We start from the raw sequence: 27,712 nt of genomic DNA, 5'->3' as shown, positions 1-27,712 counted from the left end.
ATTTGTGCAGTGCTGTCTGCTTTAGGCTTCTTCCATAGTTTGCTTTATTTCGTTTTTGCAACCACATTTTATGCTACTGACACGAACGCAAAAAACAGCCGAAATATGCATTTGTGTTGATATGACATGCGTCCTTATGAGTATATTTCATACTTACACATTGTATACATGCTGTTGTGCATCACATTGCCTGAGTTACTAACAACGGATTCCTGGCGATGCAAGTTCCCGACCCCGGCAGTACAGCTGCGGCGCCGGGCCCGTCCTGCTCTCGTCGCCGCTGTCGGCGGCGGCGGCGGCGGCGGCGGCGGCGGCCCGTCACGCGTCACCGCCGCGCCAGTCGGCGGCCGTCGCGCCGCCCCGTCCGCCGGCGTGACACTCCGCTCGTCACGTGTCAGCCTAACACGCCTCCTGCGCCAATATTTTCATCCCATTTGTCAAAATTGATAACACTAATTATGAAGTGTAGCGGTCGTAATTAGGCGGTCGTGTCGGCGGCTGGCGGCGGCCCAGCGAGCCGGCGGAGGTGGCGGCAGTGACGACCCATTGGGCCGACGGCAGCGGTTCAGCCATCCGGCGATGGCGGTCAGCGGCGGATCATATCAGGGTCACAGGGGGGTCTCGGGGTCACATCAGTGTCTCGCACACATTACAGCTGGAGGCGGCACCGGGCGGCACCGCAACGGAGCGCTGGCGCAGACCGGGTGTACCGCAGCGTTGTCAGCCAAACAAAATGTTTTGGTCGTGGGGACCCATAAATACCCAAGATATACCCGTGGTGGAAAATACAGAGGGCGGGATGTCTCTTAGAATTGCAGTTTGTCGCTAATTGCTGACAAATTCTGCCAGTTACCGTATGTGCGTGTCTAACATCATAACAAGGACACACATCCCAAGCTTTGTGTACTTTGATGCATCTTTGAGATATCTTTTTTCACCAGAATTGCAGGTCTGAGCCGACTGAGATCGCAGCACTCTGACCTTGCGCTGATGCGACCACTCGACAATGCGTAAGGCGACGGTGTTGAGCAGCTGCGGCATGCGTCAGCTGTCTTGGACAGATCCTCATCGTAACAAGCCTTGTGTATGTCGTCTAGGCTGAGGAGCGACAAGGCTGGGCGGTCTTCTGATACGATGAATGCAAATAAATAAACGCATCATCTGGTGTGATGATACGCACATTTGCTAACTACCTGTCCTCCGTTGGTCCGCTATACTGTGGTGCAGATTTGGTTGTTGAGCCACCTGAATTGCAGCTTGAAGGCAGGGCATTATGGAAGCACACGTGTCTGAGAGGTGGCATGACTTGCTCATATCATACCATGTTTTTTTCTAATAAATATCTTACCAGCAAGACGACATTTCTTTGCGTATAGTTTCAACACCTCGGTGCATCTGGGAGACTCGTATACGGTCCTGACTATTGTAATCGTGGGGTGCAAATTGGAGCACGTATTTGCCTCTAGAAGCCCGCCCTCAGGAACCACCAGCCTACAAACGGCCTTGTAGGTAGTTTTGAGTCCATTGCCGTCCCAAGCCTGTCCCACTCGCCCCACGATTGCTCCGTGTCAACCTTCAGCCCATGGCCGTCTTATGTCTCTGTTTCTCCCAAATCTGCTCCTTGCCTCCGTTCTTACCAAAACTATCCCATGTGTCCGTTTCTCCCAAACCTGCCCCATGTTTCCGTTCCTCCTAAGCTGTCTCGTGTACGCCCTCCCCTCAAACCCGTCCCTACTCTGTCCAGCCTAGGTCTGTCTCCCGCTCTCTTCGCTCCTGCCCTGTTAGCTCCAGTTCCGTCTCAACCCTCATTGGTCACAACTATGTCCCACTGATCTCTCGCTCCAGGCCTTTCCTGCGCACCGTTCGTCCTGCCGGTCCCCGCTGTCTTCGCCTGTCCCGGACCTGTCAGGTCTGTCTCTGTCTATTCCAGTCTCTTATCCAGCTCCACTGGCCCGGCAGACCCCTCCCGTGTCTTCGCCTGTCCCGGACCTGTCAGGTCTGTCTCTGTCTATTCCAGTTTCTTATCCAGCTCCACTGGCCCGGCAGACCCCTCCCGTGTCTTCGCCTGTCCCGGACCTGTCAGGCCTGTCTCTGTCTATTCCAGTTCCTTATCCAGCTCCACTGGCCCGGCAGACCCCTCCCGTGTCTTCGCCTGTCCCGGACATGTCAGGCCTGTCTCTGTCTATTCCAGTTCTTATCCAGCTCCACTGGCCCGGCAGACCCCTCCCGTGTCTTCGCCTGTCCCGGACCTGTCAGGCCTGTCTCTGTCTATTCCAGTTCCTTATCCAGCTCCACTGGCCCGGCAGACCCCTCCCGTGTCTTCGCCTGTCCCGGACATGTCAGGTCTGTCTCTGTCTATTCCAGTTTCTTATCCAGCTCCACTGGCCCGGCAGACCCTTCCCGTGTCTTCGCCTGTTCCGTGCATCTCCGCTCATCGCACGACCGTCTCCAGCTCAACTCGTCCCGCAGTCCCTCCCGTGTCCCCGTCTGTCCCTGACCTGTCCTGTGCGTCCCGCAGTCCCTCCCGTGTCCCCGTCTGTCCCTGACCTGTCCCGTGCGTCCCGCAGTCCCTCTCGTGTCCCCGTCTGTCCCTGACCTGTCCCGTGCGTCCCGCAGTCCCTCTCGTGTCCCCGTCTGTCCCTGACCTGTCCTGTGCGTCCCGCAGTCCCTCTCGTGTCCCCGTCTGTCCCTGACCTGTCCCGTGCGTCTCCGCCGGTCCCAGGTCCGCCTCCACACCCGCTCGTCCCGCCAGCCCGTCCCATGTCTCCGCCTGTCCCAGATCTGTCCCATTCGTCTCCGCCGGTCCCAGGCCCGTCCTGACCTCCGCTGGTCCCAGGTACGCCTGCCTCCACACCCGTTCGTCGCGTAACCCGCCGCCGCCGCCGTCGCGGCGCGGGCGGCGCAGACGGCCGGGCTCCGGTTACCCGCGCACTAATCATACCCAGATGGCGGCCGGACGGGGATGGATCACTCTATCTCGCGTGACCAGCCGGCTCTGACAAATGGGCGCCAGCAAATATTTGTGTTAAGCCGTGAGCCGGCGGCCGGCGAGACGCGCCACCTCGCAGAGCCGCGCTGAAGGGGTGGTCTGTTCGCGCGGGGGTGTGCGGGCCGCCCGCGGAGGGGTCGCGCCGGGTACGCGGGCCAGCGGCCTGTGGAGCGTCATCGCGCGGCGTCGATGACGCGAGTCAGCTGTAGGCTGCTCCCTGCTCTTGACAGGAGCTTCTGGGATGGGTTCCATGGGAGAGCGTCCCACGAAGGTCTAAGAACACGCTGCTTTTTCCTTGTAAGGCTTGTCCTCACCGGTCGTCACCATATGCACAGCCTGAAACGTCAAGTGCTGTCAATATTATCACAAATTGTTCCATGTAGTGGTTTAACCAGTTCTTCCTTTCATACTGAAGGTCCACATATCAGCGTAAGAACTTTGATCTCATACCACACCCGTATCTGGCGAACAGCTCGCTGACAGCGCCGAGCCAAACGGCGAAACCCGCATGTGCCGTATGTTGCCGGAATCCGGCAGCCGGCATTCATGTATTCATTCATTCATTCATAAAAGCAATAAAGATAAAGTAAGTAAGCATAGTGACTATCAAATGGATTATCCGAACTCCTTGCTTTGAGATATGTCAGAGAAGCTATACATATCAATAATTTGCAATGGATGCGAAAATATGACCATCCAACTGCAGCAATTTTTCAGCGGATCTCATTGTTATGGCAAACCAGCTTCCCCGTTGGCCACGCGGGGTGTCTTTTTAACCCATTGAAAAGTCTGAATGCAGAAATGTAATTGCGATGCAACGCAGAAACATTGCAGTAGCATTGACAGGTGGCAGTGGCGAATTAAGGGAGATCTGACATCTCCAGTGGTGGTAAGTGCGGTTTTCTTGCACGTTTGGAATGCGTAACGACGCGCCAACCGCAGTCGAAATCTGGAATGCAAAATTTGAAGGCTGGACAATCGCTGGTTTTATCTTAGTAAACAGGTGGCGCGCTCATCACAGAAGAATGCCTCGGACGATGTTTCTGGATCATCATTTTTTACTGCTTTGTTGCGCCTCACCAGCTTTGACGCATGCCTGGGTGGTGCGAAACCGGCAAGTGCTATGGAAACATTTACATCAAGCTCGAATCAATGTTATCCTCATGAGTTTACGATTGCTTCTAGAAGCCAATAACATGGCGTTCTTTGGGCATTTGGAATACCCACCTCCTAACAGGCAAACGTGCATAAAGATGGCGAGGGAGGGGTGGGCTTTCATCCACCGATTTCGGTGAAAGTTGCAAGCAACTCAACCCATGACGCTGCACAAGAAAAAAAGCTAACTAACAGACGAAGTTTGTTTCCCATGACCCCTAAGTTCCTGGTGGTCAGCACACCACACCCGGCTCCCGTCAGGCATGTGGGCAGCCAGAAGTCGAGTCGGTCAGGGAATCCCATGAATGGTGTTACATGAATCCCGAAATAATGAAAACATCAATCGTCCATAGAACCTCCGTCGCTTAGCGAAGCGAGCCCACAAGCTTTTGTTGCTTCTAATGTGAAGAGTTATATGTGACACAAGCGCGCACGTCAAAACTTGTGCTTAAAAACTATGTTCATACTTATGCACCTACATTGCAACAACCTTTACGGTATTAACTTATGAGCCGTGCTACTTGTGCTGCCAATACTCATACACCACATTTGTGCTACACGATATAGGCCATACTTCACGAATCATATTCTTTAGTACGTCTTCTCATAGGTTAAGCCTTGCCAAAATCCAAAATAAAGTAACAGCATGGGCACAGTTGGACGGATGAAATCAGACTAGAAAGCACGACAAATCAGGAAAATAACGTAACATAATGAATACATTTTCGCATCAGCTCACAACTTCTAGTTGCAGCAGTACCCAGCTGGGGTTCCACCCAACCTGCAAATTGTTCCTACACCCCTGCTACTTGTCAACGCATTTTGCACTACTTCGCTAAGTATTGGCAATATAAGTAGTGTATCGTTTACTTTAAGACTGCATGCGTGTTGCAGTAGAAGTGATGGCGTGTGCATACGTTTTTGAAGCATAAGTTTTGTGATATAGTACCAATGCCGCGCGTAAGTCTTTGTAGTGGAAGTAGTGTCCTGTGTAAGTCACAACCGTTCAAGTTTTCGGGCTATAGATAATGACTGGCGTAAGTTTTTTAAGCATACATTTTGTAGCGCAGGATTGATGTTTTATATAGGTATCAACTATAGACTAATATTGTAGCACTCTTGTCGGTGGGATTTTTCTGTAGCACTAATGCCGTGAAACCCTTTGACGCGCGCATCTTCAAGCTGACAACAACGCTCTCGCTTGTTCATCGGTTAGGATCTACTAAATATCGCGTCTATGCATAAGCAACTGGCTTTTGCCGGTTAGTGTAACGATGACGAACCGACAAACCGCACTAACATTTGTTTTTTTTAATTAATTCTGCGTGCGCAGGTTTGAGCAGTGCAGCGGAGCCTCTGCGTTTTGGCTCTTGAACCCATGGTGAAATTTGGTGGTAACACGACGGTCATGGAGGTTATGCGTTGCATTTAGAGCAGCAGAAGCTCTCGAGCAGTTGAAGGCGGCTGGTTCCTCAAAGTCCACTCCCGGCCTCTTCATGTCGCAGTCGTCACAATCTGCGTAACGGCAAGCTCAGTGCCCGCCCCTGGGCTCCTCGTGTCGAAGCCGTCACAATCTGCGTAACGGCAAGCTCAGTGCCCGCCCCTGGGCTCCTCATGTCGAAGTCGTCACAATCTGCGTAACGGCAAGCTCAGTGCCCGCCCCTGGGCTCCTCATGTCGAAGCCGTCACAATCTGCGTAACGGCAAGCTCAGTGCCCGCCCCTGGGCTCCTCATGTCGCAGTCGTCACGATCTGCGTAACGGCAAGCTCAGTGCCCGCCCCTGGGCTCCTCATGTCGAAGCCGTCACAATCTGCGTAACGACAAGGTTACTTACACAGAGCAGCAAACACGGCTATAAATCACGGGTTCCGAGCGGACCTGATTGTCGGAGACGCCCCTGCGGCCCGGCACAGAAATAGCCTCGGGCACGGGCTGTCTTGGCCGGCGCTATCGGACCAATTACACGCTCCGCGCGGCCCTGCACGCGCGCCGACACGGTGCTGAAGGGGTGTGGAGGGGGGGGGGGGGGGTTCTCCTCCAGCGCTGTCAGAAGCGTCCGTACAGACCCAAGGACCGTCCTCAGATGGCCGGGTCGTTCTCATACGGCTAAGGGCAGTCCTCACACGGCAGAAAACCGCCCTCTGACCACAAAGCCCCTGCCTGCAATGGCGGGAACAACACCCAAGTCACAATTTATATCTTAATATCTACATAGGTATCCGTTACAAATAACGAGAAATGTTCATGCCACCTACTTCTTAGCTACAGTCTTATCACTGAGCTCGTGAAAAGCGGACATTGGCATGGGTTCACAGCAATAAATCGTTAGCTTTCCACAAGTTGAAACGACACGGTGAGTCATTAGGCTCGGCGCTGCAGAGACTCATGAACTTAATCGCATTCACCAATGACCTACGTCGATGACCTAAGTCATTCAAAATGGTATGAAGACATGAGCATTTAATCACTTGGTCCCTGCAAACCACCCTCCTGTTCATGAGCATACCGGAAATTTAATTTTTCCGATGCTTTGATGACCGCTTTCTGGCAGTGACACTATGGAGTCCATCACAAAAAAACTTTGCAATGAATGCACGGGACTAGTTCATCACTGTGCGTGACACTGAAAAGTGCGTTTAGGTTACGCACAGCAACGATTGATTTGGATTACATTCCGGGTGTAAAGGATCAGTCAAAGCTGTAAGTGAGCTGTATTTTTTCACTTCAGGTGCCGCAGGCGTAAGCTGATCATAAGTGCGATCACGTGTCGCGAGTGGCCCAACAAACTGGCTGCGAAGCTCGTGTTGGCGCTGCTGAAGGCCAATGAATCATGTTTTCTGCGCTGAGGCCAAGGTTGTCAGGTATCCGCTGGTTCAAGCGCTCCATGTGACGCAAGAACGTCCACATCATGGGTTATAATTTAGGACGTGATTCATGACAAAGCCGATTTAGTCACGAGATCTTCTAAATAGCAATACCTTGGCCGCAAGAGGAGAAAACCATAAATAATATCCGTGGAAAGCATGTTTTCTTCAAGTAGTGAGCAAGGAGTCTAAGGGAAAGGTTTCGTGAATAATTAACATTTCGGATAAAAAAAATGTCAGGATTTTAGGAAGGAAATGAAGAATTAAAACGAAGAGATAACCCGAAGCTGAGCAATTTTTGAGATTTAAATCACACACTTTTAATGCAGCCGCGAACATGCACAGCCTTATCCCGATCTGTACGGTGGCCATCCGCACTTTAACCGTGAAGTGCCCACTATTCCCTTTCTCTATACGTATCGCCCCCCGCCTCGCTGGCTCACTCCCCCTCTCCTCTACACCGCCTGCTCTCCTGGACTTCGGCCGCCGGCTGGCAGCGTCTCGGCCGGCGCGCCGGCTCCGTCGGCGCGCCGCCGCACATCCGGCGGCACTTCCGGCGCGCTGGCACAGACGGCGCGGCGCCGCAAACGCCGCCCACCGTGCCACTATTTATTTGGTCAGTTGTCAAAATTAGAATTGCCAGCCTGGCGCGAGAGGAGCCGCCGGGCCGTGGCTCCAGCTGTTTATTTTCCCATGGTTCGTGTTTTGTCGGCTATTGGCGCCCATGTTATTGTTGTGAGGCCGGCAGCTTTGGAGGCTCGTAGCGTGAGATAGTGATTGTGTCCTTCGGAGGGTAGACAACGGAGCCGGAAAGGCTTCGAGAACGAGAAGATGTCGATGTACTTACGTTTTGGTGGATGGCTGACGCTAAATAAGACCTCGTGACACATACTGAAACAAAAACAGCGCATAGTTTCTTCCTGAACTAGACTGTCGCCACAGGAAGCCCGACAAGAGGTCACATCAGCCCTTCCGAACCCCCAAAATCTCCCACCTGCTCTGTACCCACCCGTCCCGTTGTTTTCCATGCTCCGCCGGGCCGGGCGGTAGCCACACAGCTGAGCCGGCCGCGGTGTCGGGTCCGGATCGTGTTACGAACGGCCGCCTCCGAGCGGCGAGCCGGCCACGGCCGTGGGTGGCCGCCCGCACCCCTTCCGCTGAGAAAATATCGGTCCTAGCACGGCCGAGGCCGCCGGCGAGCCGGGGGATGGGATGATACGCTGCAGCGGGTGGACTGGAGGTGCTGCTGACTGAGGAACGGGTCCGGCAGGGGCGGAGATCGTAAGGAAGCCGGGCAGCGCTTCACGCCAATTAGTCCAAGAAATACCATCGGCCAGATTCACTTCTTCATTATTGTGAAATGAATGAGCGATATTGTTGGAAACTAGTGACAAGCTAACTACAGATAGAGCTTTGGGCTTTTGTGCAGGTAACTAAGAATGACCAGTTGTTTGATTCACTAGCGATTTAAGCCTTGGTATAGAATGGCGCTCTGTACAGCCTGGTAATCATGCTTGCTGCCAAGTGGTGCCGGAGGATGTCCTCTTGGCTTTGATTGACAGAGCTTAAAGATTGCACGTCCATATTTTTGGCAAGATATGCGCGTAAAATCCAGGGTTTAAGCGAACACGACATTGCGTTGCTGTCCACACCACAGTGACTTAGAGCAGCAAGCAGCGCTTTCCAAGAACACCGACCCCACGCTCCCGCGCCTCCCAGGATGTTGACGCCAGCCAAGTGGCGAGGCCAGAGCAGGAGCGCGCCCGCCCCGGGCCCCGCTGCGCCCCGCGCCGGGGGCGGGCCGGGCTGCGTCCTGTTTGGCCGCCGCCGCCGGGGAAGGGGTGCTGCGGAGGGCGGCGGCAGACAGCGCGGCGCCGCGCCGTGTCACCTGATCGGCGCCACATGTGCCGCCGCTGGCCCAGCTGTACCCGCCGCCGGCCTGGCCCGGCCCGTCGCGTCTTGGGAAGGCCGGTTCCCGCCGCGCGGCCGGCGCTGGGGCCTGACCGGCCGCGGCCGGCCGCGGCCGCACAGCCAGCCCGACGGCCCTCGGAGTGTTTACCGAGGCGTGTAACCCCGCCGAGCCGTTAGCGGCGCGGGCTCGCACGCCAGCGAGTGCGTGAGAGGCCGAGACACGCCAGGCAGGCGACGACTGAAGCGGGCGTCTGCGACTCGCGGTCGTGGAGGCGTCCATCGAGCCAAACGCTTCCCAAGGCCTCCCGTCAACGGAGCCAGTGGAAAAAGCTTTAACGAGGGCTTCAGTTCCCCTTTGTGTCTTATCTGGCCAGTCAGCAGCCGGCAGTCCACTCTCGGTAGTGATCAGACTAGCTGGGCTTGTCTGGGCTGTCTGATGTTCATACATCACATCCCGTTGCGCGAGCCCTCCATCCTGAAACCCTGCGGCGATTCCCACTGGTGCTCGCTCACGAAAGGCACTGCAACTTATGGATGCCCACCGCAACGTCTCATGACGGGGGGGGGGGGTCATCCCATATCTCGGGCGTCACGGACAGGCACTTAACATAAGAGGCATAACGCGTCGAGCTTGTCAACTGCGAAACGACCATTTCTTGTAAGTAACGTACGGCCAACATTCCGGTGAAGCACATGTTTTTTTAAGAACGCCACAACAAAACACGTGTTTGCAGGCGGGCTGCAACTTGCGTAAACTGCAAAAAAACATTGGCAGACGGGTAAATTAAAAGAGCCCAACACACCGTAACCATTGCTTGTGCTTCAAATCTCGAACAAGGTTAAAGATGCAATATTGGAGTGCGGCATATCGTTGAAGTGAACTATTAGATGTGTACTTTGAACGCAGGAGAGATCCGTCACCACACAAAGATTAGCGTTAGATGATCGTCAATAGCGATGTTAAACAAAACGCTATATATCCGGGTTTAGAGGCATCACCACAAACACATCACATACATGAAAACCAATTCCACTTCAACCGGGCTTGTCAAGCACTCCTCCCACTGTGCATCAGACACTGTATGGCGCACATACGCCGTTTGCACGAGCTCTTGAATTCAAACAAGCTTGTAAATCAAGAGACGTCACGACAAAGAACCACCAAACGAACAGTAAGCAGCCATGTTTCATAGGGGCATGCATGCCAGGCATTCCACCCATCATGCAACAGCAGCGATTGCTTACGAAACAGCTTGTTCAAGCTCCCGTACATGGCACTTCAGCCGCCTCCAGCCGCCTCGCACAAATAAACCTTCCTGCATTGCCTGCAAACGTTCACGGCCACGTGGCCAGGCGGGCCCAGACGCCCCACACCCATGCCCCGGCGGACGGTGGGATGGGAACGGCTGCTGCGGAGGGGGAGCGGGGCGGAGACGGACACAGACAGCCTGGCGCCGTCCCGTCATATGATCGGAGCCATCTGTGGCGGCGCTGGCGGCCGCCGGCTGGCCGCGCCGGCAGGGCCGCCCCGATGCTGAGCTGCTGGGGCCTCTGGCCCTGGCAGCGGTCTGGGCTGTTGGCGGTCTCGACGCCGCTTGCTCCGGTGCGCCGGGAGTCGGCCCCGGCGCCGGCAGGGCCGCCCCGATGCTGGGCTGCTGGAGCCTCTGGCCCTGGCAGCGGTCTGGGCTGTTGGCGGTCTCGACGCCGCTTGCTCCGGTGCGCCGGGAGTCGGCCCCGGCGCCGGCAGGGCCGCCCCGATGCTGAGCTGCTGGAGGCCTCTAGCCCTGGCAGCGGTCTGGGCTGTTGGCTGTCCTCACCAGTGGCGATCAGGCTTTTGGAACACACCACCCGTGTTTAGACAGGTCTCCCCGCCAATGTCCGTGGAATGGCTGCAGCTTTTGTGCCCCCTCCCCCTTTCTCCCCGTCCCGGCGTTGTGAGGCCAGTGGCAGCGGTACAGTGTTGTTGCAAAATAAGTTAGGACTGAGCCACGAAAATGACTGAACATTTTTTCTACCTACCCTACCCTAACCAGGTGACAAAGAGTGTCCGCTCTTGTCCAGCGCGGCGCGCAGAACCGAACATTAGGATCAAAATAAATTGTCGCACAACTACACACACGCACACGTACACACGCACACACACATGTACACACGCACACGCACACACATACGCGCGCACACGCACACGCACGCACGTCCACGCACGCTCACACACACACGCACGCACACGCTTCAGCCCGCTGAGCGGCCGAAGCATCAAATCATCAAACTTGCCGCCAACATTCGCGCAAAACGTGTTCCTACCCGGATTTCACCCACTTTCCTCTCAAAGTCGGAGGGATGCAGCCAACTCAACTGAATAGGGAACTATCCCTTGGTGAGTGAGTCACAGACTCTCCTAAGCACCGATTCGTCTGTAGTCTGTGGATTCTGCTCCACAGTCCAGAACAGTACGCCACGGCCTACACCTCGCACGAGGTCGGCCTGCTGATGGCGCACCTGCGGCGGTCCCGGCGGTGGGTCGTAGGCCCACTGGACGCAGCGGACGTCCAAGGTACTGATTACAGACCGGTGGCGCTCTCTGGCGTCTGACCAGCCAATCATCGCGCTCGGTTTGACAGCTGAGCCTGCCAGAACGCTGCGGATCGGACACGCTGTAAAGGTCATCCATTCAGTGCAAATGATGCGGTACCGGTGGCAGCCGCTGCGCTGCTCTGCTGATATGGTAACCGCAAAACAGTGGCCCCGCCAAAAGACGGCCATTGGTGCGACTGGTGCCTGTGTTCCGCGGCTCAAGGGGCGCAATTTTCCGATCCGCTTCGCTCCCAATAGCCAACCGACCGTCAGCAATTGCGACGCCAGGAACCTATCGTTGTAGATGCGCAATATGGGCACCTGATAATCGTCGTCAAATTTGAATGAATCCAACTTCTCCGTTTTCCGGGTCAGAACCCTGCGCGTGCCACCCCTTGGCCACCGGCCAGCACCTCCCATCTGCACACTGCCGCGCGTCCGCCGGGGCTCCCGTTTCGCGCCGCCACGCCCAGCCGCGGCGGACCTCGCGCCCTGCCGTCAGCGGAGAACGGCGCCGCCGGCCGGCAAAAAAGAATCGTCCCGTTCTCCGGGCGGCCCGCGCCGGAACGAGTGTAGCGTTACATGACAGGCCGGCATCAGCGCCGCGGCCGCACGGACCGGCTAATTGGCAGCCGCGTCCGGCGGCCGTCGGCACCTCGCACCTCGCGGCGGCGCGGCGCGGCGCACGGCCGGGACGCGCCGGTCCTCGGCGGCCGTGGCTGACTGTGTCAACCTCAAAGGATCTGCCAGCGGCGGATCTCACCCTGGTAAAACGCGGCTGTTTGTTTTTGCTGACGTCGGTCTCGCCGGGTGGCCCCGGGATGTTTGAGGCGGTGAGTCATCAAAGAGACGGCAAACACTGACGTGGAGCGACTTGGGGAATCATTGAGAGCGCAGGATTCGGGACGATCGGTGCGTGGAGAGTTTGGTACGCGTGGGAGTTGGTTAGTGGACTAAGTTGTTGAGGCAGCGGCCCTTGTGATGCCTGGTTAGTGGGACAGGTAAGAACCGCCACCCACTACGAAAGTATGTCCTCCTCGACGGAATGAGGCCAGACAAGATGAGTGCATTGTCAGTAAATGACAACGAAAAGCCGGCTTATCCGGCTTGCCACATAGCGAAGGGACGGGTTAACCACGTCGTTAAGCCCGAACATTGCCATGCGAGCGCAAACTCACCGTGTTTGTTATCTTACGGACATAACTAGCCCGAGTGCTGCTCCCCCGGACAGACGAGGACCCGTTCCTCTCGCTCCGTCACGCCTGAACGGGCCGCTGTGTGAGCCGCCGCGTTTGGTCGCGCCCAAAACCGCGCGGAGCGGGCGCAGAAGCGCGGCGGGGGCGGGCGCGGATCAGACGTGGGCGCCACGCCGGCAGCGCGGCCTCCACTCCGGGGACGGACAAGTCCGGCCGCGTCACCTTCAAAGGCGGCCCGACGGCGCACCGGCAAATGTTTGCCTAGTTAATCCGAATTGAGGCGCACGGTGCGGACGCCAACCAATCGCCGGCGCGCACCCACCGGAAAATCACCGCCCACCGGTTCAAAGACGCCGCCGCGTACAATATTTACATTATTAGTAATTTGGAGAGGGCGATTGTTTGCCCGCGCCGTTGCGGCGGCGGCGGCCGGCAGCGGCGCCGGAGTCGACGCCCGCCGGCTGTTGGCACACGGCGTCGGCGGGCGACGCGCCGCAGATATTGTCCTCGCCGCAACAGTGGCGCCGCTTTGTGTCGCGTGCTCTGTCAATACGGTCGCATGCGGCTGCCTCGGGCGGTGCGGCCGCGGGGCATCGCGGGCGGGGACGGCGTTTGAAGCGCGGCCGCTTCTGCGGCGGCCCGGCGGAGCGCCGCCGGCGCCGACGGAGGCCACGTGCCGAGCGGCGCTGCGGCGGGGACCGGGCAGCGGCCGGCGCCCCCGGTGGGTCCGCCGGCGGCCGGGCTCTGTCTGGCAGGGCTGGGCAGGCTCAGCGGCCCAGTCTATGGACGTGTCTCGATGTTGTTCTGAACGACTGGGCACCAGCGGTGGAATGTCTGGTGGGAACTTAGATGCCGACAAACAAGCAACAATCTCGCTATGAGGAAATGACAGTTGTGTTCATCTTTTACACAGTTTCGTTGTTTTGTGTTGTTTTTTGACGACTTGATTGGGGAAAGCGTGCCTCACTTTCTCTATGGTCCGATGCCCATGGACAAGGGTGTATTCAAGGTGACCCTGCGGCACGTTCTCCCTTATCACCTTCCTATACACATTAAGATGCGTGCGATTTATGTCGACAGGTAAAAAAAAATGGAGGCAGACACGTAAACAAAATTTGATCGAAGACAGGCAATGTTGTACAACGAAACTTCGCGCGCCTGCGGCGCGCTAAAACAGGTCTTTAGTGAAAGTTTTAGTGAGGCTCCCCAACCTATTGCAAAATTATGCACACGCCGTTGACCATGCAACCAGGATCATTCGATTCTCTCGGGGGTCAGTTGACCATCTCCCGACGATATCACCATCCATATGCCTGTGAAGTCCACAAAGGTGTCGAGCTTTGAGCATGTGTGCACCTGTTGCCGGTCCCTGTTGGATGTGCGCCTTACGTATATGAGTCCTATGACTCATGACTAATGAGGTAAGTACACGTCTTTCTCAAAACAGCTGTCAAAGACAATACAACAGACCTGCTTTCCCGTAACAGCAGAAGCCTAGCAATACCAACCGCGCCCCAACATGAAAGCGGCGCGTACTGCGATTGACGACTTCGGCGACCACGGCAACACCGCGAACCTGAATGCCCTGGCTTCGGCGGCACAGGCCGACAGAAGGCGTAATCTCCCAAACCCTCTGGCCCGCTGTTACAGTGTCGGGGCCGGCCGGCCGGCGCTCTGTCGGAGCGACACCCGCCGCGCCCGATTCCGGCTCTGGGCGGCTCATTTCATCGCGGCTCTCCATGGCACGGTGCGTCGCTTAGCGGGCATTACCGAGTAATATAGCGCCGGTCAATGAGCGGACCGTGAGCGGGCGTATCGAGTGGAAACGCGCTCTTTTGTCGCCGGGCGAGACCAGCTGTCGCGGCGAACGCGCGGCGCCGGCGGGGGAGGGGGCGAGGCAGGATCACCGAAGATGGAGCCGGCGTCTGGCGCGGCGCGATCGCGCGGTAGCCGATGATGCGGGCGGCGGGCTGGAGCGCTGAGCGACCAGCCTCAGGGCGTGCGGGAGGAGGGGAAAAGGGTTGGTCCGATGACGTGGGGTTTCGGGGTCCCGCGGCAAGACTGGATGCCCTGTGTGGACATCACTGGGACACGCCAGGGCCACTCGGGTGGAGAAGACACGGAGCATGGCAGGCAGACTTCGGCCAGCGGGTTGCGGTTAGTGAATTGCCCACGTTTTCTTGTAACGTGCAATATTCGGCACCTCAAGTGTCCAGTCAAGATTCCGCTGAGGCCAGGCCGCTGATCTGGTCCACGTTTTCACAGCCTGTTCGCTAGCCAAGCGGCGTGCATTATATCATACACTTCCAAGTTCTAGCAACTAGATGATACAAGTCATCTACTCTCCGTGTAGGTAGTTCATAAACACCACTACTTGTTTGCATTATTGGTGTTGACACCCACTCCAAAACGAAATCGCTGTTCACATGAAGGCTGTTTACGGTGACATTCAGACCTGCAGAACCAATGTGACGCTATTGATGCAATATAGCAATTGATATGCTTTGGGCTGTTAAAAAGGCATGTTATAATGTTTTGTTCCCATAAGTTTATTAGAAACATACTTCTTAAACATATTACCTTAGTTTTGACGAATTCATCCACGCCTTTTACACCCCGGGTATCGCAGCCGATGCGGAAATGCAACAACTCACTCCCAAACTTACGCTATCTTGGTTTCGCAGGCTTCACGATAGCCATAATATTTTACCCTCAAATGTCGCGAATTCTGCAAAAGCATTGGAGCGATCAATCATGTGAAATACTAGGCTGCATAAACGACGTGAGCTGTCGTTACACCCCGTAACACATCATTTCCGAACAAAGTTGTGAAACTACGAGATCACACAGAACAATGCTGGAGAGCAGGAGGACGCAGCGAATAACCATTTCAGAACTGAAGTGCAGCTTCAGAAAACGGAGAACTCGCTTTCGCTGCAGTTTTTAGTAGCTTCAGTTTCGCAGAATGCGGCAGGGTAACCGAGATAAAACTCAACCCGTGTCTTCCTAAACAGTGACAACTGACAGTGACCGTTGCATATATCGCACAGACCAGACTCTGGTGGCATTATAGGGCCAATTCAACGGCAAAACACGATCATCAACAGTGGTAGTCATTAATTACCACACACCCATCCATCGCGGCCGAACAGAAATAACTCCAGATGGGCGCCGTGGCGGTGCCGCACGTGCGGCAGGTAGTCCTGGCGCATGTGCCGACCGGCCGGCTGATCTTCTCGAATGTGATGAGTCCCATCTGAAGGCTGATGGCGACCCTGAACTCTTGAAGGCTTGCTGGTTCTGCATTTCTATCTGCGCAGGTCGTGAAGCAGCTTCGCATGATATGGCTGTTCTGGACCTCGTGTCAGACAATATTTGATGCGATGGATCAAGTGAATAGCGCTCATGAACAGCACAAAGCGTACACTCGGTCAAGCATGGTAATATATACAGAGTGATAAGTGACCTGATCGGTATCTCGCTGTCTCCGTATCGTGTTTTTTCGATCCTCGATCTTAAGACGCGATGGGTCCATTGCACGGATACTTACCGGCAGGTCGTTCAATGTAACCACGACCGAGTAATTAAACCTCTGCATTCCAGACTCGGAGCGTTCGGAAGAGTCGGGGGCCGATTACAATGTCTGGTGATATGACGGTGATGGTCACGCAGGGGTGGTGCATCCAGACTTTGGGGGGGGGGGGGCGTGGCAAACCGGTCTTGTATACTGCCATTTAGAACACCTAGTGGGTCTCACGCCCACATCCAGACATGTTTACATATATGTGATATATATATATATATATATATATATATATATATATATATATATATATATATATATCCATATGGCACGACCCCGTGTGGTCGCTTAGGCTCAGGTCGCCGTCGCGCGTGGAATGGCTGCGTGCGAGGAACAGGACAATCTGTGACCGGAAGGCTAGGTGTTATGATGAAGTTAACGGGTCACTAGGAGACCCAATCAACGGAATAGCGGGTTAAATCACTGCTAGAAATGTCAGTGTGATAAGGGGTTAACCATCCACCAGCAATGAGCCACTCACGTGGGGCCCGCAACCGCCGTGAGCTGCGGCCATGCGTTGACTGTTGACACGGTTGACTGCCCCAACAGTAGCAAAACGAGAAACCTACGCGAATAATTGTTAGAAACATGACGTAGAATGCACATGCTACGTCATGTTTGCATGCACATGCTATAACAACATGCGTCCGGCCGTTTTGGGGAGGGTTTAATCATGGTTTCATGATCTCTGGGAGGGGACCGGGTCATTTGCACCCCGCACCCCCACCCCTAAGAAGGGTGGAGTTGTGGTATATATACATATTGTTTGATGGAAGCCACTCAAGCTCTCCTTGAACGCCGCTCATATAATCACATTTCCTTTTTGCGGAAATCACTCTGGCTGCAGGTTTACGAGCTTCTGCAGTCGGCCCAGTCGAGTGCTGTCGCTCGCTCCATAGACAGTGACATTGTATCGCATTATTGATACCATGGGTCCCTCCACTAACGTGACCAGAGAAGATAGACTACGCCTGCTATGACTGTGGCCTCAGATCATGCCTGTACATCGCTTCACAACGGCGCCAGTGTGTGCCGGGAACGTCATGCGCTAGCGAAATACGACACGCAGGCTCCGCACAGTGTGAGAATCAGCGACACCCACTAATAACAGTGCTCACATAAACTAAGTGCTGATGGTGGGAAGCTGCTGGAGGCCTCGACGCGACAAACCAACTTCGAGCTGAGTCTTCTGCGCGTTCAATTTCACCGCATTTTCTGTCAAACCACTGAGAACGATGCAAAAGCTTTTGCTACATGGAGCTAACAAAGGAATCCACGCCGCTAGGCGTCCCAGGCACGCTAACCTGCGTCTCGTCCGCATACTGAATAATGCGTCTGCGTCGTCTGCATGCAAGGACAAGTCGTTAGGATCAATGGAGTGCACTAAGAGTCCCAGAGCTGACCCCCGGTAGTTTCTGATAGAGTACTAAGGGTACCAGAGCTGACCCTCGGTAGTTTCCGATAGGGTAATAAGGGTCTCAGAGCTGATCCCCGGTAGTTTCTGATAGAGTACTAAGGGTACCAGATCTGACCTTCGGTACTTTCTGATAGGGTTCAGAAACGATCGAAAAGTTGCATGCTCGCCAGATGATGTCTGAACACAATCTTGCTGATAATGGTCCGTCAGGAAGCTTCTAAAGAAACGCTCGTGTCCCCCTTAAAACCGAAGCTTGCGGAGAAGGAAATCGGGCGGAATAATATCGAAACATTCGGGCTAGTCCAGCAAACGGAGCAGCGCGACTGCTCTAGTCCACATAATTAAAAACTTGTCAGTAACAAAGAGCAGTGCAGTGCCAGTTGAGTGATTCAATCTTAAACCATGCTCGTAAGTCGAGAACAGGTGGCTCGTTGTTAAGAAACAAGGAACCTGGTCTATTCACGTCGTCGCGGTCCCTGAGTTCGCCCCGCCGCATGCAGTCCAGGGGCGACAGGTTTCAACAGCCAGGAGCTCACAACGCGTCAGTCTTCGGGATGGTGTGCCTATCAGGGAAAGCTCCTCCCTCCAACCAGTCCAGAAAAGCCCGTGTTATGTGGGGCGCCACCCCGTCCTGCTAGACCCACTCCTCGTCTCGATCTGGCTGGCTGGAGCAGCAGTAGACTGCAGATGGAGGAGAATCTCTCCGAAAGTCTCTTCAGGCTGGAGACTGCCTGGCTGCGTGCTCCTCGCTCATCCCACCTGTCGCCCCTGGCTTTCATGCTGCGGAGATGCCAGAAGGTCCGCGTCGGTGTGGACAGCACAGCGAGCCTTCAACAGTTCAAGGTCTCCATCAGACTTAAGATGGGACCCGTCACCTTCGATGGGATCGACCGGTCGACCGACCACATGCAGCAGAACTCCCTGCCGCACGTTCGGTACCGCCAGGATGTCCATCTGAAGCATCCACTATTGAGGCACGATTTGATGGCTGCGTGATTACTAATGATCACCATTGTTAATGGTCGTGTTTTGGCACTGAACTGGGATTCGAACGTTCAAACTATGAAAATAATGCATCTTATTTGCCTCGCTTTTTCCAAGGTGTGTGCTGTGTGATATTAGCAGCACATTAATTTGCCAAAATGCAAAGGTGATAAATGCCACGAAAGCTTGAGACATTCTGTTTTAACAAAAAGATATGCGAACATGAAGTCATTATCCCACGAATTCAGCGAAACGTTATATTGTGGCTTTGATTTCTCCCTATGGCCTTCACCACAGCGGCTCTTTTCGAGGCGCACCATGGCCGTGGGAATGCCGGCATTGCATGTTCCATAGGGACGCACTGATTCAAACCTCGCCCAGCACGCTTCTCGGTAACAGGCTTTGCCACCCACTGGGCCAATCGCAGACGCTCTTTTATTCGCACCAGTTTAGGTGCCACGGCGGTTGTCATGACGACGGCGGTCGTGACAACTGCAGGCAAGAGTATACTGTTGTTGCAACGCGTTGACAGCATAATTTGGACTCGAAAATAATTAAAGCTGATAACCTTTTAATGTATTGACGGTGCCGCAGCGGAGCTACCCAATGCTATTATTAGGCGTAACTGGTCCTGATGTTTTACTAGAGTATGTTTTTGAAATATGCCCCAAAGGTGGGATACTCCTTTTCACTACTAAAATGGCAATCTGTGTCTTTGCAGTAGCTTGACTGCGGCCCTGCAAACAGAGGGACGAAGTAGAACTGATAAATGGGAAGGCATCAGATCAACAGCGGAAATGGATTACTAATCAGTAAGGCCTGATGGGTGACCAGGTCAAAGAGAGTGACATCATGAGGCAAAACAGACAGCACAACTAGAGGGGAAATGCAAAGAGAATGAGCGTTATGAACTGACAGTTGACAGCCGCCCCACTGGTAGGCCTGATAACACCCCGCGAAGTCAAATGTTTGATCACAGTTGCCTCAACCATGGCTAGCATCAACAATGCAGCGTGTAGAACTGCAGCGTGCACTGTGCAGACTCCATCATCGCTCGTTCACCACAAACCGATCGTCAAGCTGCCAGCGGCGGTTCAGTGATCATTACATGACCAGCCACCGCAACCCTCACTGTACTTGTCACCCAGAAGCCGTTGTCGCTCCACATTCCGCCAGCTGGCCGACCGATGAATGAAGGCCACGGTTCTCAGGCAAACAGTGCCGTGTCTGGAGCTGACGGAGCTCGGACGGGCGCGACAGCGGACAAGCTGTGATCGGACGCGACATGACCGCGGTCGGGCCGAGAGTGACGCGGGCCCCGCCGGGCGTCCGCGGCGCCCAGCGCCAGCACCCGGCGACGCCGCAGCGCCGCCGCCGTCGGCCGACCGGGGAAGAGCGGGTGCAGCCCCGGAGCCCTCGCCAGCCGCGCTTTGATGTCGGCTCCGGCACTTGATGAGTGATAGCGGCGTTTAATATCGGCCGGCCGCGCCACTCGTGCCACCTTCAGAGGCGCTCGAGTGTGGCGCGGGGCGGCAAACACGGCGCCGGCGGCGGCGCCTCGAGCCGGCCGAGAACCCTCGCCGCCGGAGACCCATCGCAGGCGGCACGGCTGAGCCCGGCTCGAGCACGGTCCGGCGGCCGCGGCCGCTGCCAAGCGGACCGCGCCGAGGGCGGCACTCGGCCAGGCCACTCGGCCGGCGCACTCGTCGTTGTTTTGCAGCGGGCGATGAGTCGGTGAGGAGGCCGATTCCGGCCTCACCGGCGGCGGCGGAGCGACGAGAGCACCCTCGGCCGTCCGATCGGCGGCTCTCATCCGCCGATCGTCGGTCGACCTGGCGCCCGCCGCGGTCCGTCCGCCGCCGCCGCGCTGTCCGCCCCGAGCCGCCACTCGTCTCATCTACCCCGTCGCCCACGCGCGTCCCGTCCGCCGCCAGGAATGAACCGCACGATTTGCGAGGTGTCCGACGCACGGCGGCGAGTCGCCACCGCCGGCGGCCGCGTGCGTCGCTTCTGTTGCGTCGCCCGCCTCGGCCACGTTTATTGACGTCGATATGCATGATAATGGGCGAGCGGCGGCCGGCCGCGCCGCGACGCCATCAACGACCGTGCGACGCGGTGAGAGCGGCCGGACCTCCCCGCCAGGCCGGCACTAATACATCTGTTATTGAACGCTGTCCACCCATTACACGCGCATAATGGATAATGATGTGGAGAGCGGCGCTGTTATTGTCGGCTCGGCCCCCGGCTGGCCGCCGTGCCGGGCCCGCTCGCCGGTCGGCGCCGCTCAAAGACGCGCCTCGCTTCCGGCCGCCCCGAAAACCATTCACTCGGCGACGGCGGCCGATACGGCGGCAGCCAGGCCGGATAAATAAACAGCGCAGGCGGCAAACAGCGCACCGCCGCGCGACCTGCGTCTCCAGGCGGCCGGCACTGACACGCCGCCGGTCAGCCGGCAGGCGGGCTGACGCTCGCGCCCTGCCTCCCCCGCAGGTCAGCCTGTAGGCACAACGGCGGTCACGGCTGCTGTGCCGTCGGCCGGCAAACGACCGTCACGCTGGTGCTCATCCCAGCTGCGACACCGCTCATCTGTGCTGGTGTCACTGTTTTGTGGCATTGCCGCTACGGATGCCACAGGCATCCCCGGCGCCAGCTCTAGTCTGGGCGCTAGTGTGGCCGCTGGTGGGGCTGCATGCTTGACCGCTAAATCGACCCCTGGCTCAGCTGCAGGCCTGGACGCTTGTTCAGCTGCTGGCTGGCCGCTGGTCGGGACCCTCCCAGCTAGCTGGGCTGGCTGCTGTGCAGTGACCGAGGACGGTTCTGTGATTACCGCCCCCGCCCGCCGGGACCGCCGTCGTCTCGAGCCTCTCGACTCGCTGAAGCAGCCGGCCGGAAAGCACGAGCGTTCTGAATATTTTGCCACAACAAAAGACCGCGCCGTTCTCACTGTTCTGGATGAGAGAGCAAACAGTATTTGTCAGTGGCTCGGGAAACGAGGATTATGCCTGCCACACAAGATGTTTGATTTCTAGTTAATGCCCCTCGGTCGGAGGCCTAATACCTTGGAGCCTCTGCGGACTGAGGATCTGCTCAGCGCGGCGGTGGGGGAGCCGGCCGCCCTGCATTGATCCTCCAACAACTGTTTGTCGTTTGAATGTCCAACTGACGAGGGGCCCTTTGGAATCGAGATAATGTCACGCTGAAAGGAGCGGCCGGGCCGGGCCGGCGTGGGCACTGCTGAACGAATCGAACAGCGGCATGTCGCGCCGCGCGCGCGGTTCAGGTTCGCGAGCGAAGTGAAGTGGAACGAAATCGTGTCTCGTTTAGCTTGTGTGATGTTGCGATACAACCCTGAAATAGGACTACAAGCTGCAGCTAGCACGTATGCAATAAAGCTATGTTAATGAACTGTTAATTGTTACAAACCACTTGAAACGTCTCAGAATCCATGCAGTATTCCCAGCAAAAAGGCCAACGTTTACCAATTTAACGCCTAGTCTAATGGATGCTAATTGGATTAATGGTGGTAATTGTTTTTAGTCTTAATCAAGAGCAATTGCCACTGCGCGTTCTGAGCGGATATTTTGTCGTGCTTGTAAAAGGGCATTTCAGCTGCACTTTTCTTGCATGAGGCAATTTGTGGTCTCAAAAGAGCATTGTGATGTTAAGGCTCAGCCATTGCAAAATCGAAAAGCCTATTTTGAGCCGAAAACGTAAAACAGCTGAACGTTTTCCTTTGCTGCATTTGTTTACGGCGCCAGTGGTATTGCTGCGCATGATAGAGTTTCGACTACCGAAGAAGTGGAAGCGCCCCGAATGCTTCGGAAAGCACATGACATGCTCGCAAACGGCTCAGAGAGCAGAAACCGTACTATTGTGGCCCCCTCGAGTGCTCCGTTGTTTTGTAGGACACCTGGGCGTCTTCTGGGGAAAAAAGGTCGCCTTTACTGTGTGTGTGGGGGGAGGGGGGGGGGGGCGCTTGCCAATCTTGCAAACTCGAACACACACCAGTTTGATTGTTGACACATATAGGCATCATAAGAACTTTATTCACCCCATGTTTCAAATATGCTCGCACGAAAGACCGAAGCAAATCAAATTTACATAGACGGAACACGAGGATGGCTTACTGCTCAAGTCCTCTGGGGTCATGTAGCCACCTTCGACCAGGTGATGCCCGCACGCTTTATGAATGACTGCCTTCCTATGCTTGTCAATTTTGTTGACCCTTCCTATCCAAGTACTGAATTCGTGATATCCGCCCGCCAATTGTGTCATGTCTGCGCGCTTCGATGTGCCGTCAATGTGTTCACTAGGTCAAGTAATATCTCGTTCTGGGTCTCGCATACGGCATCTCTGTAATTTCGCAATATCTACAAGCATGACAACTGTATACTTGTAGTCAAATGTCAGGATCCTTCAGTGACAAAAGCAGTGCAATTCAATGATCGAGCCAGTGGTCATTTATCTGTGCCAAGTCCTCCCATACCAGGACGTTATTTACCGGAAGCTTTGGACGGATCGCTCATATAAAACAGATATTGCTCCTTTTTCAGTCAGGAGCAGAAAAGCAAGAGCAGGGAGTCTTCAGAGCTTTAGTAGAATAGTATTGTGTGAAGCACACGCAGACCATTCGTTTTCACGCTCCAAATATTTCGCATTGTATCCTACTGTATGGACTATTGGAGTCTGAACAGGATGGAGTATGAATGAAGTACTCTGAGAACGATTGACCCTAACGAGAATTAATCGAAATCCTCTCTCTTCTCTCATGCTAGAAACCTTGCCCGAAGGCTAGGTGAGCGTATCTTAATAAGACATATAGACAATAAGGATTGGCTGATAAAAGGCAAATCAGCAGCCACCAGACTCCTCGGCTCACCCCCAGCTGAGGGCAGCGCCGCTCGCCGGTCGGCTGCAGCCACCAGACGCCTCGGCTCACCCCCAGCTGAGGGCAGCGTCGCTCGCCGGTCGGCCGCAGCCACCAGACTCCTCGGCTCACCCCCAGCTGAGGGCAGCGCCGCTCGCCGATCGGCCGCAGCCACCAGACGCCTCGGCTCACCCCCAGCTGAGGGCAGCGTCGCTCGCCGGTCGGCCGCAGCCGCCAGACTCCTCGGCTCACCCCCAGCTGAGGGCAGCGTCGCTCGCCGGTCGGCCGCAGCCGCCAGGACTCCTCGGCTCACCCCCAGCTGAGGGCAGCGTCGCTCGCCGGTCGGCCGCAGCCGCCGGACTCCTCGGCTCACCCCCAGCTGAGGGCAGCGTCGCTCGCCGGTCGGCCGCAGCCACCAGACGCCTCGGCTCACCCCCAGCTGAGGGCAGCGTCGCTCGCTGGTCGGCCGCAGCCACCAGACGCCTCAGCTCGCCCCTAGCTGAGGGCAGCGTCGCTGCCGGTCGGCCGCAGCCGCCAGACTCCTCGGCTCACCCCCAGCTGAGGGCAGCGTCGCTGCCGGTCGGCCGCAGCCGTCAGACTCCTCGGCTCACCCCCAGCTGAGGGCAGCGTCGCTGCCGGTCGGCCGCAGCCGCTCCGGCGTGTCCCCTGTCAGCGCCCGGCATTCATCACGTTTAATCAACGCCCGGATCGAGCTCAATAAAGAGTTTGGCGCCGCCTCTATCGTCATCGCTCGTTTGTCTCCCTCCAAGAGACAAATTTATTCTCTTTTTCTCCGTCATTCAATCTGGCCTGATCCTCTCTGCAGTCATTCCTGCCTGATTTAATCGGGCAGGGCTTCAATGGCGGTCGTGGCAGTTTCGCGCCATCTCCGACAAGTCCGCGGGGAGGGCGAGAGTGGCGCGGTGAGACCAATCTGCCGCGCACCGACTCGCGCCAATCGGCCGGCGACAATCAGCGGCGGCGGCTGCCACTGCACCGGACCTGATCCGTCACACTGATGACGCTGGGGGAACTCTGATCCGTCACGCCGATGGGACTGCTGAGGCATCTGATCCGTGGCGCCGATGGGACTGCTGAGATATCTGATTCGTCACGCTGCTGAGACTGCTGAGGTATCTGATCCGTAGCGCTGATGGGACTGGTGAGGTATCTGATCCGTAGCGCTGCTGAGGTATCTGATCCGTCACGCCGATGGGACTGCTGAGGCATCTGATCCGTGGCGCTGATGGAACTGCTGAGGTATCTGATCCGTCACGCCGATGGGACTGCTGAGGGATCTGATCTGTAGCGCTGATAAAGCGACAGGGACCTCTGTTCCGTCACGCTGATGGGTCTGGAGCAAGCTCTGATCCGTCACGCTGATTTATGAAGCCTTAGCGAGCTTTGATGCGTCACCTGATAACCCGTGACGCGCTTTGATCCGTCAAAATGATGAGGCTGCAGCAACCAATTCATTGGCATGACCACAGAGGACGCCGATCCGCCGCGCTGGTGGGGCTGCGCCTGGCTGTGCCCGTCGGACTGGTGAGGTCGTGCAGACCTCTGATTCGCCATTCTGGCTGGGTTGTCCATCACCCGAATATCTCCGACCCTGGCGCTGATGTGGCCGCGCATGTGCATCCATGCGCGCATGTGAGGTTGCCGGCCTTCCGCACTGATGGGGCTACAGTCAGGGTTGCAGCCAGGGCGTCGCGAGCGTCGCGCTGTTATGCCCCGTGCAATCGTAAAACCCGCACCAAAATACGCTTTTTTAGGTGTCGGGTTTTCCTGAACATGCGGGTTTCTTTCGCTCTGCTGTTATTCGGAACAGTCTCCCTTCATTTCAGAATTCAATCTGCTTCTGAAGAGCTTGTGACTCATCTGGTGTGAAAGCAGGTGGCATCGTCTGTGCATCCAAGTATTTTGTATTATTACAGGTGCGATCAACTGAACTGCCTCTGTAGTTCACAGCATCAGACCATTTCACCCTAATATCGTAATGCCTGCATAACCAAAGTCGTGAAAACTTCAGACTAAGTTGTTTCATTGAAGGCCGTTGGTCGGCCGCGGCGGCAGTGGGGCACGGCGCGAGAATGACACGCTCTGCGAAAAGTCGGCAGTTTGATGGCCGCAATCGGGTGCTCAGAGTCCGGTCGTCGCCCCGCCTGCCACTGCAGTAGGCTGTGGCCTGTCACACAGGCGAGGCCGCAGAGAGGTCCGGTCTGTCACACTCCGATGCTGCGACGAACTCTTATCCGTCACACGCGTGATGATGTAATTGCTGATGCATGACACTCATGAATGAAGTGGTGCTTTGTCGGATCTTACATCTCAGACTCGGAACGCAAGGGCCATTCCAGATCAAAGCATTCCCTTTCCATATCCTGCGGCTGTCGGCTCATTTGCAGTGGCTGTCACTCCCTCATCGATGATAATGACTATCACGGCCTCATGCTCTGATTGCCCCAACCAGCCATTACCAGCAGCCCAATTATAATCTCACAAAGCTGGCCACGCCCTGCCCACTGACGAAGGTGCCACACAACACCCCAGAACGCCGTCCGGTCAGTGCGGCGCGTCCCTCCCCAGAGGCCGAGTGATAACGGTGGCACGCTGGCATGGCTCCATAAGGACCAACTGATAAAGATGGCACGTGACTGGGCTGACTCCGTAACGACTAGCTGATAAAGGTGGAGCAGTGCTCCTCGATTGGCGACAAAAAAGTGTCCTAAAGACCAGGGTACGGTCTGCTTGCTGGCACATTGCTGTTCGATCGGTGACGAGAGCAAAATGGAAGACCAGTGTGATCTTCTCGCATCACACCACTAAGTCAAAACTGACTGACCACCGGCCGCTGCACGACCTACAATGGGCTTGGCCCTCAGCCACTGGTCCCCGGCGGTCCCCAGGTCGTCGGAGCTGATTGCTGTGTCGCGTGAGGGACGCCTGCGGCAGCAGGTGGCGCCAGCAGGTGCTAAGCTGTACAGCAGTACAGATGTTGTACAGCAGTACAGCATCAGCGCTCCTGCACCGGAGGGAGAGCCGTCTGGTGTGGCAGCCGCCAGACTCAGTGTCTGTACCGGGAGTGAGGGACGCCTGAGGCAGCGGCCGTCAGACTCAGTGTCTGTACCGGGAGGGAGGGATGCCTGAGGCAGCAGCCGTCAGACTCAGTGTCTGTACCGGGAGTGAGGGACGCCTGAGGCAGCGGCCGTCAGACTCAGTGTCTGTACCGGGAGGGACGCCTGAGGCAGCGGCCGTCAGACTCAGTGTCTGTACCGGGAGGGACGCCTGAGGCAGCGGCCGTCAGACTCAGTGTCTGTACCGGGAGGGACGCCTGAGGCAGCGGCCGTCAGACTCAGTGTCTGTACCGGGAGGGACGCCTGAGGCAGCGGCCGTCAGACTCAGTGTCTGTACCGGGAGGGACGCCTGAGGCAGCGGCCGTCAGACTCAGTGTCTGTACCGGGAGTGAGGGACGCCTGAGGCAGCAGCCGTCAGACTCAGTGTCTGTACCGGGAGTGAGGGACGCCTGGTGCAGCAGTCGTCAGACTCTGTACCTGCACCGGGAGGGAGGGATTCCTGAGGGAGCGGCCGGCGGAGGCAGCTCTCGCGCCACGCATCAGTTTCAGCGCCGCAGGGCGGGACGCCTTGCGCGCAGCGGGCGCCAAAGCCGACCACTCGGCGCCGAAGCGTTCCGTGTTGGGAAGCCTGTCGTCACCTGCTCGATCCTCTGCTGATGGCCGCTTACAAATGGCCGCATAATGAGCTGGGGGCGGTTACTCTGCCATCGCGACGAGACGCAAAAAATGCCCGCTCGCTGAGAGAGCCTTGACACGGACCATACATCAGCCGCTGTTGTTTTCGCATTGTCTGTTTTTACCATTGGCCAGACGGGCCGTCGGGGGCGGTGTTAACGTTTTTTCCCGACGGCGGGCGTGAGATTTCTTGTTTAAATAATTACCTTCAAGACTCGCGAAGATCTTGTTTTTGCGCAGCTAATCTTCTCAGCCCCATATTTACTAACAAACAATTGACCGTCATTTTTCATCGGCGTACGTTACGGGCGCGGCGGGTGATCAGTGTCTGGAGCATGCCGTTGGCCGAGTGCGTGCGATGGCTGCTCTGGCTCATGAGCACCGCGAAAATACAGCCTGACGCTGACAAACGAGCGGCGG

The 27,712-nt window shown here is 56.4% G+C and overlaps 1 protein-coding gene across 1 annotated transcript in view; it reads right to left on the bottom strand.

Annotated features, from left to right (window-relative positions):
- Window positions 1-11,381: 11,381 nt before the first annotated feature.
- Window positions 11,382-27,712, bottom strand: part of LOC119111068 (forkhead box protein D3-like) — a 34,897-nt gene continuing 18,566 nt past the window's right edge. Inside the window, exon 3 of the mRNA XM_037234894.1 lies at window positions 11,382-11,418. Within this exon, the coding sequence (XP_037090789.1) occupies window positions 11,382-11,418 (37 nt within the window). The remainder of the gene's footprint in view (window positions 11,419-27,712) is intronic.

This window comes from Pollicipes pollicipes, unplaced genomic scaffold (assembly GCF_011947565.3).
Source record: "Pollicipes pollicipes isolate AB1234 unplaced genomic scaffold, Ppol_2.1 Scaffold_7261;HRSCAF=8764_pilon_pilon_pilon, whole genome shotgun sequence".
Taxonomy (NCBI): Eukaryota; Metazoa; Arthropoda; class Thecostraca; order Pollicipedomorpha; family Pollicipedidae; genus Pollicipes; species Pollicipes pollicipes.
Note: the sequence above shows the minus strand (reverse complement) of the source record. Positions and strands in the feature narration are given on the sequence as shown.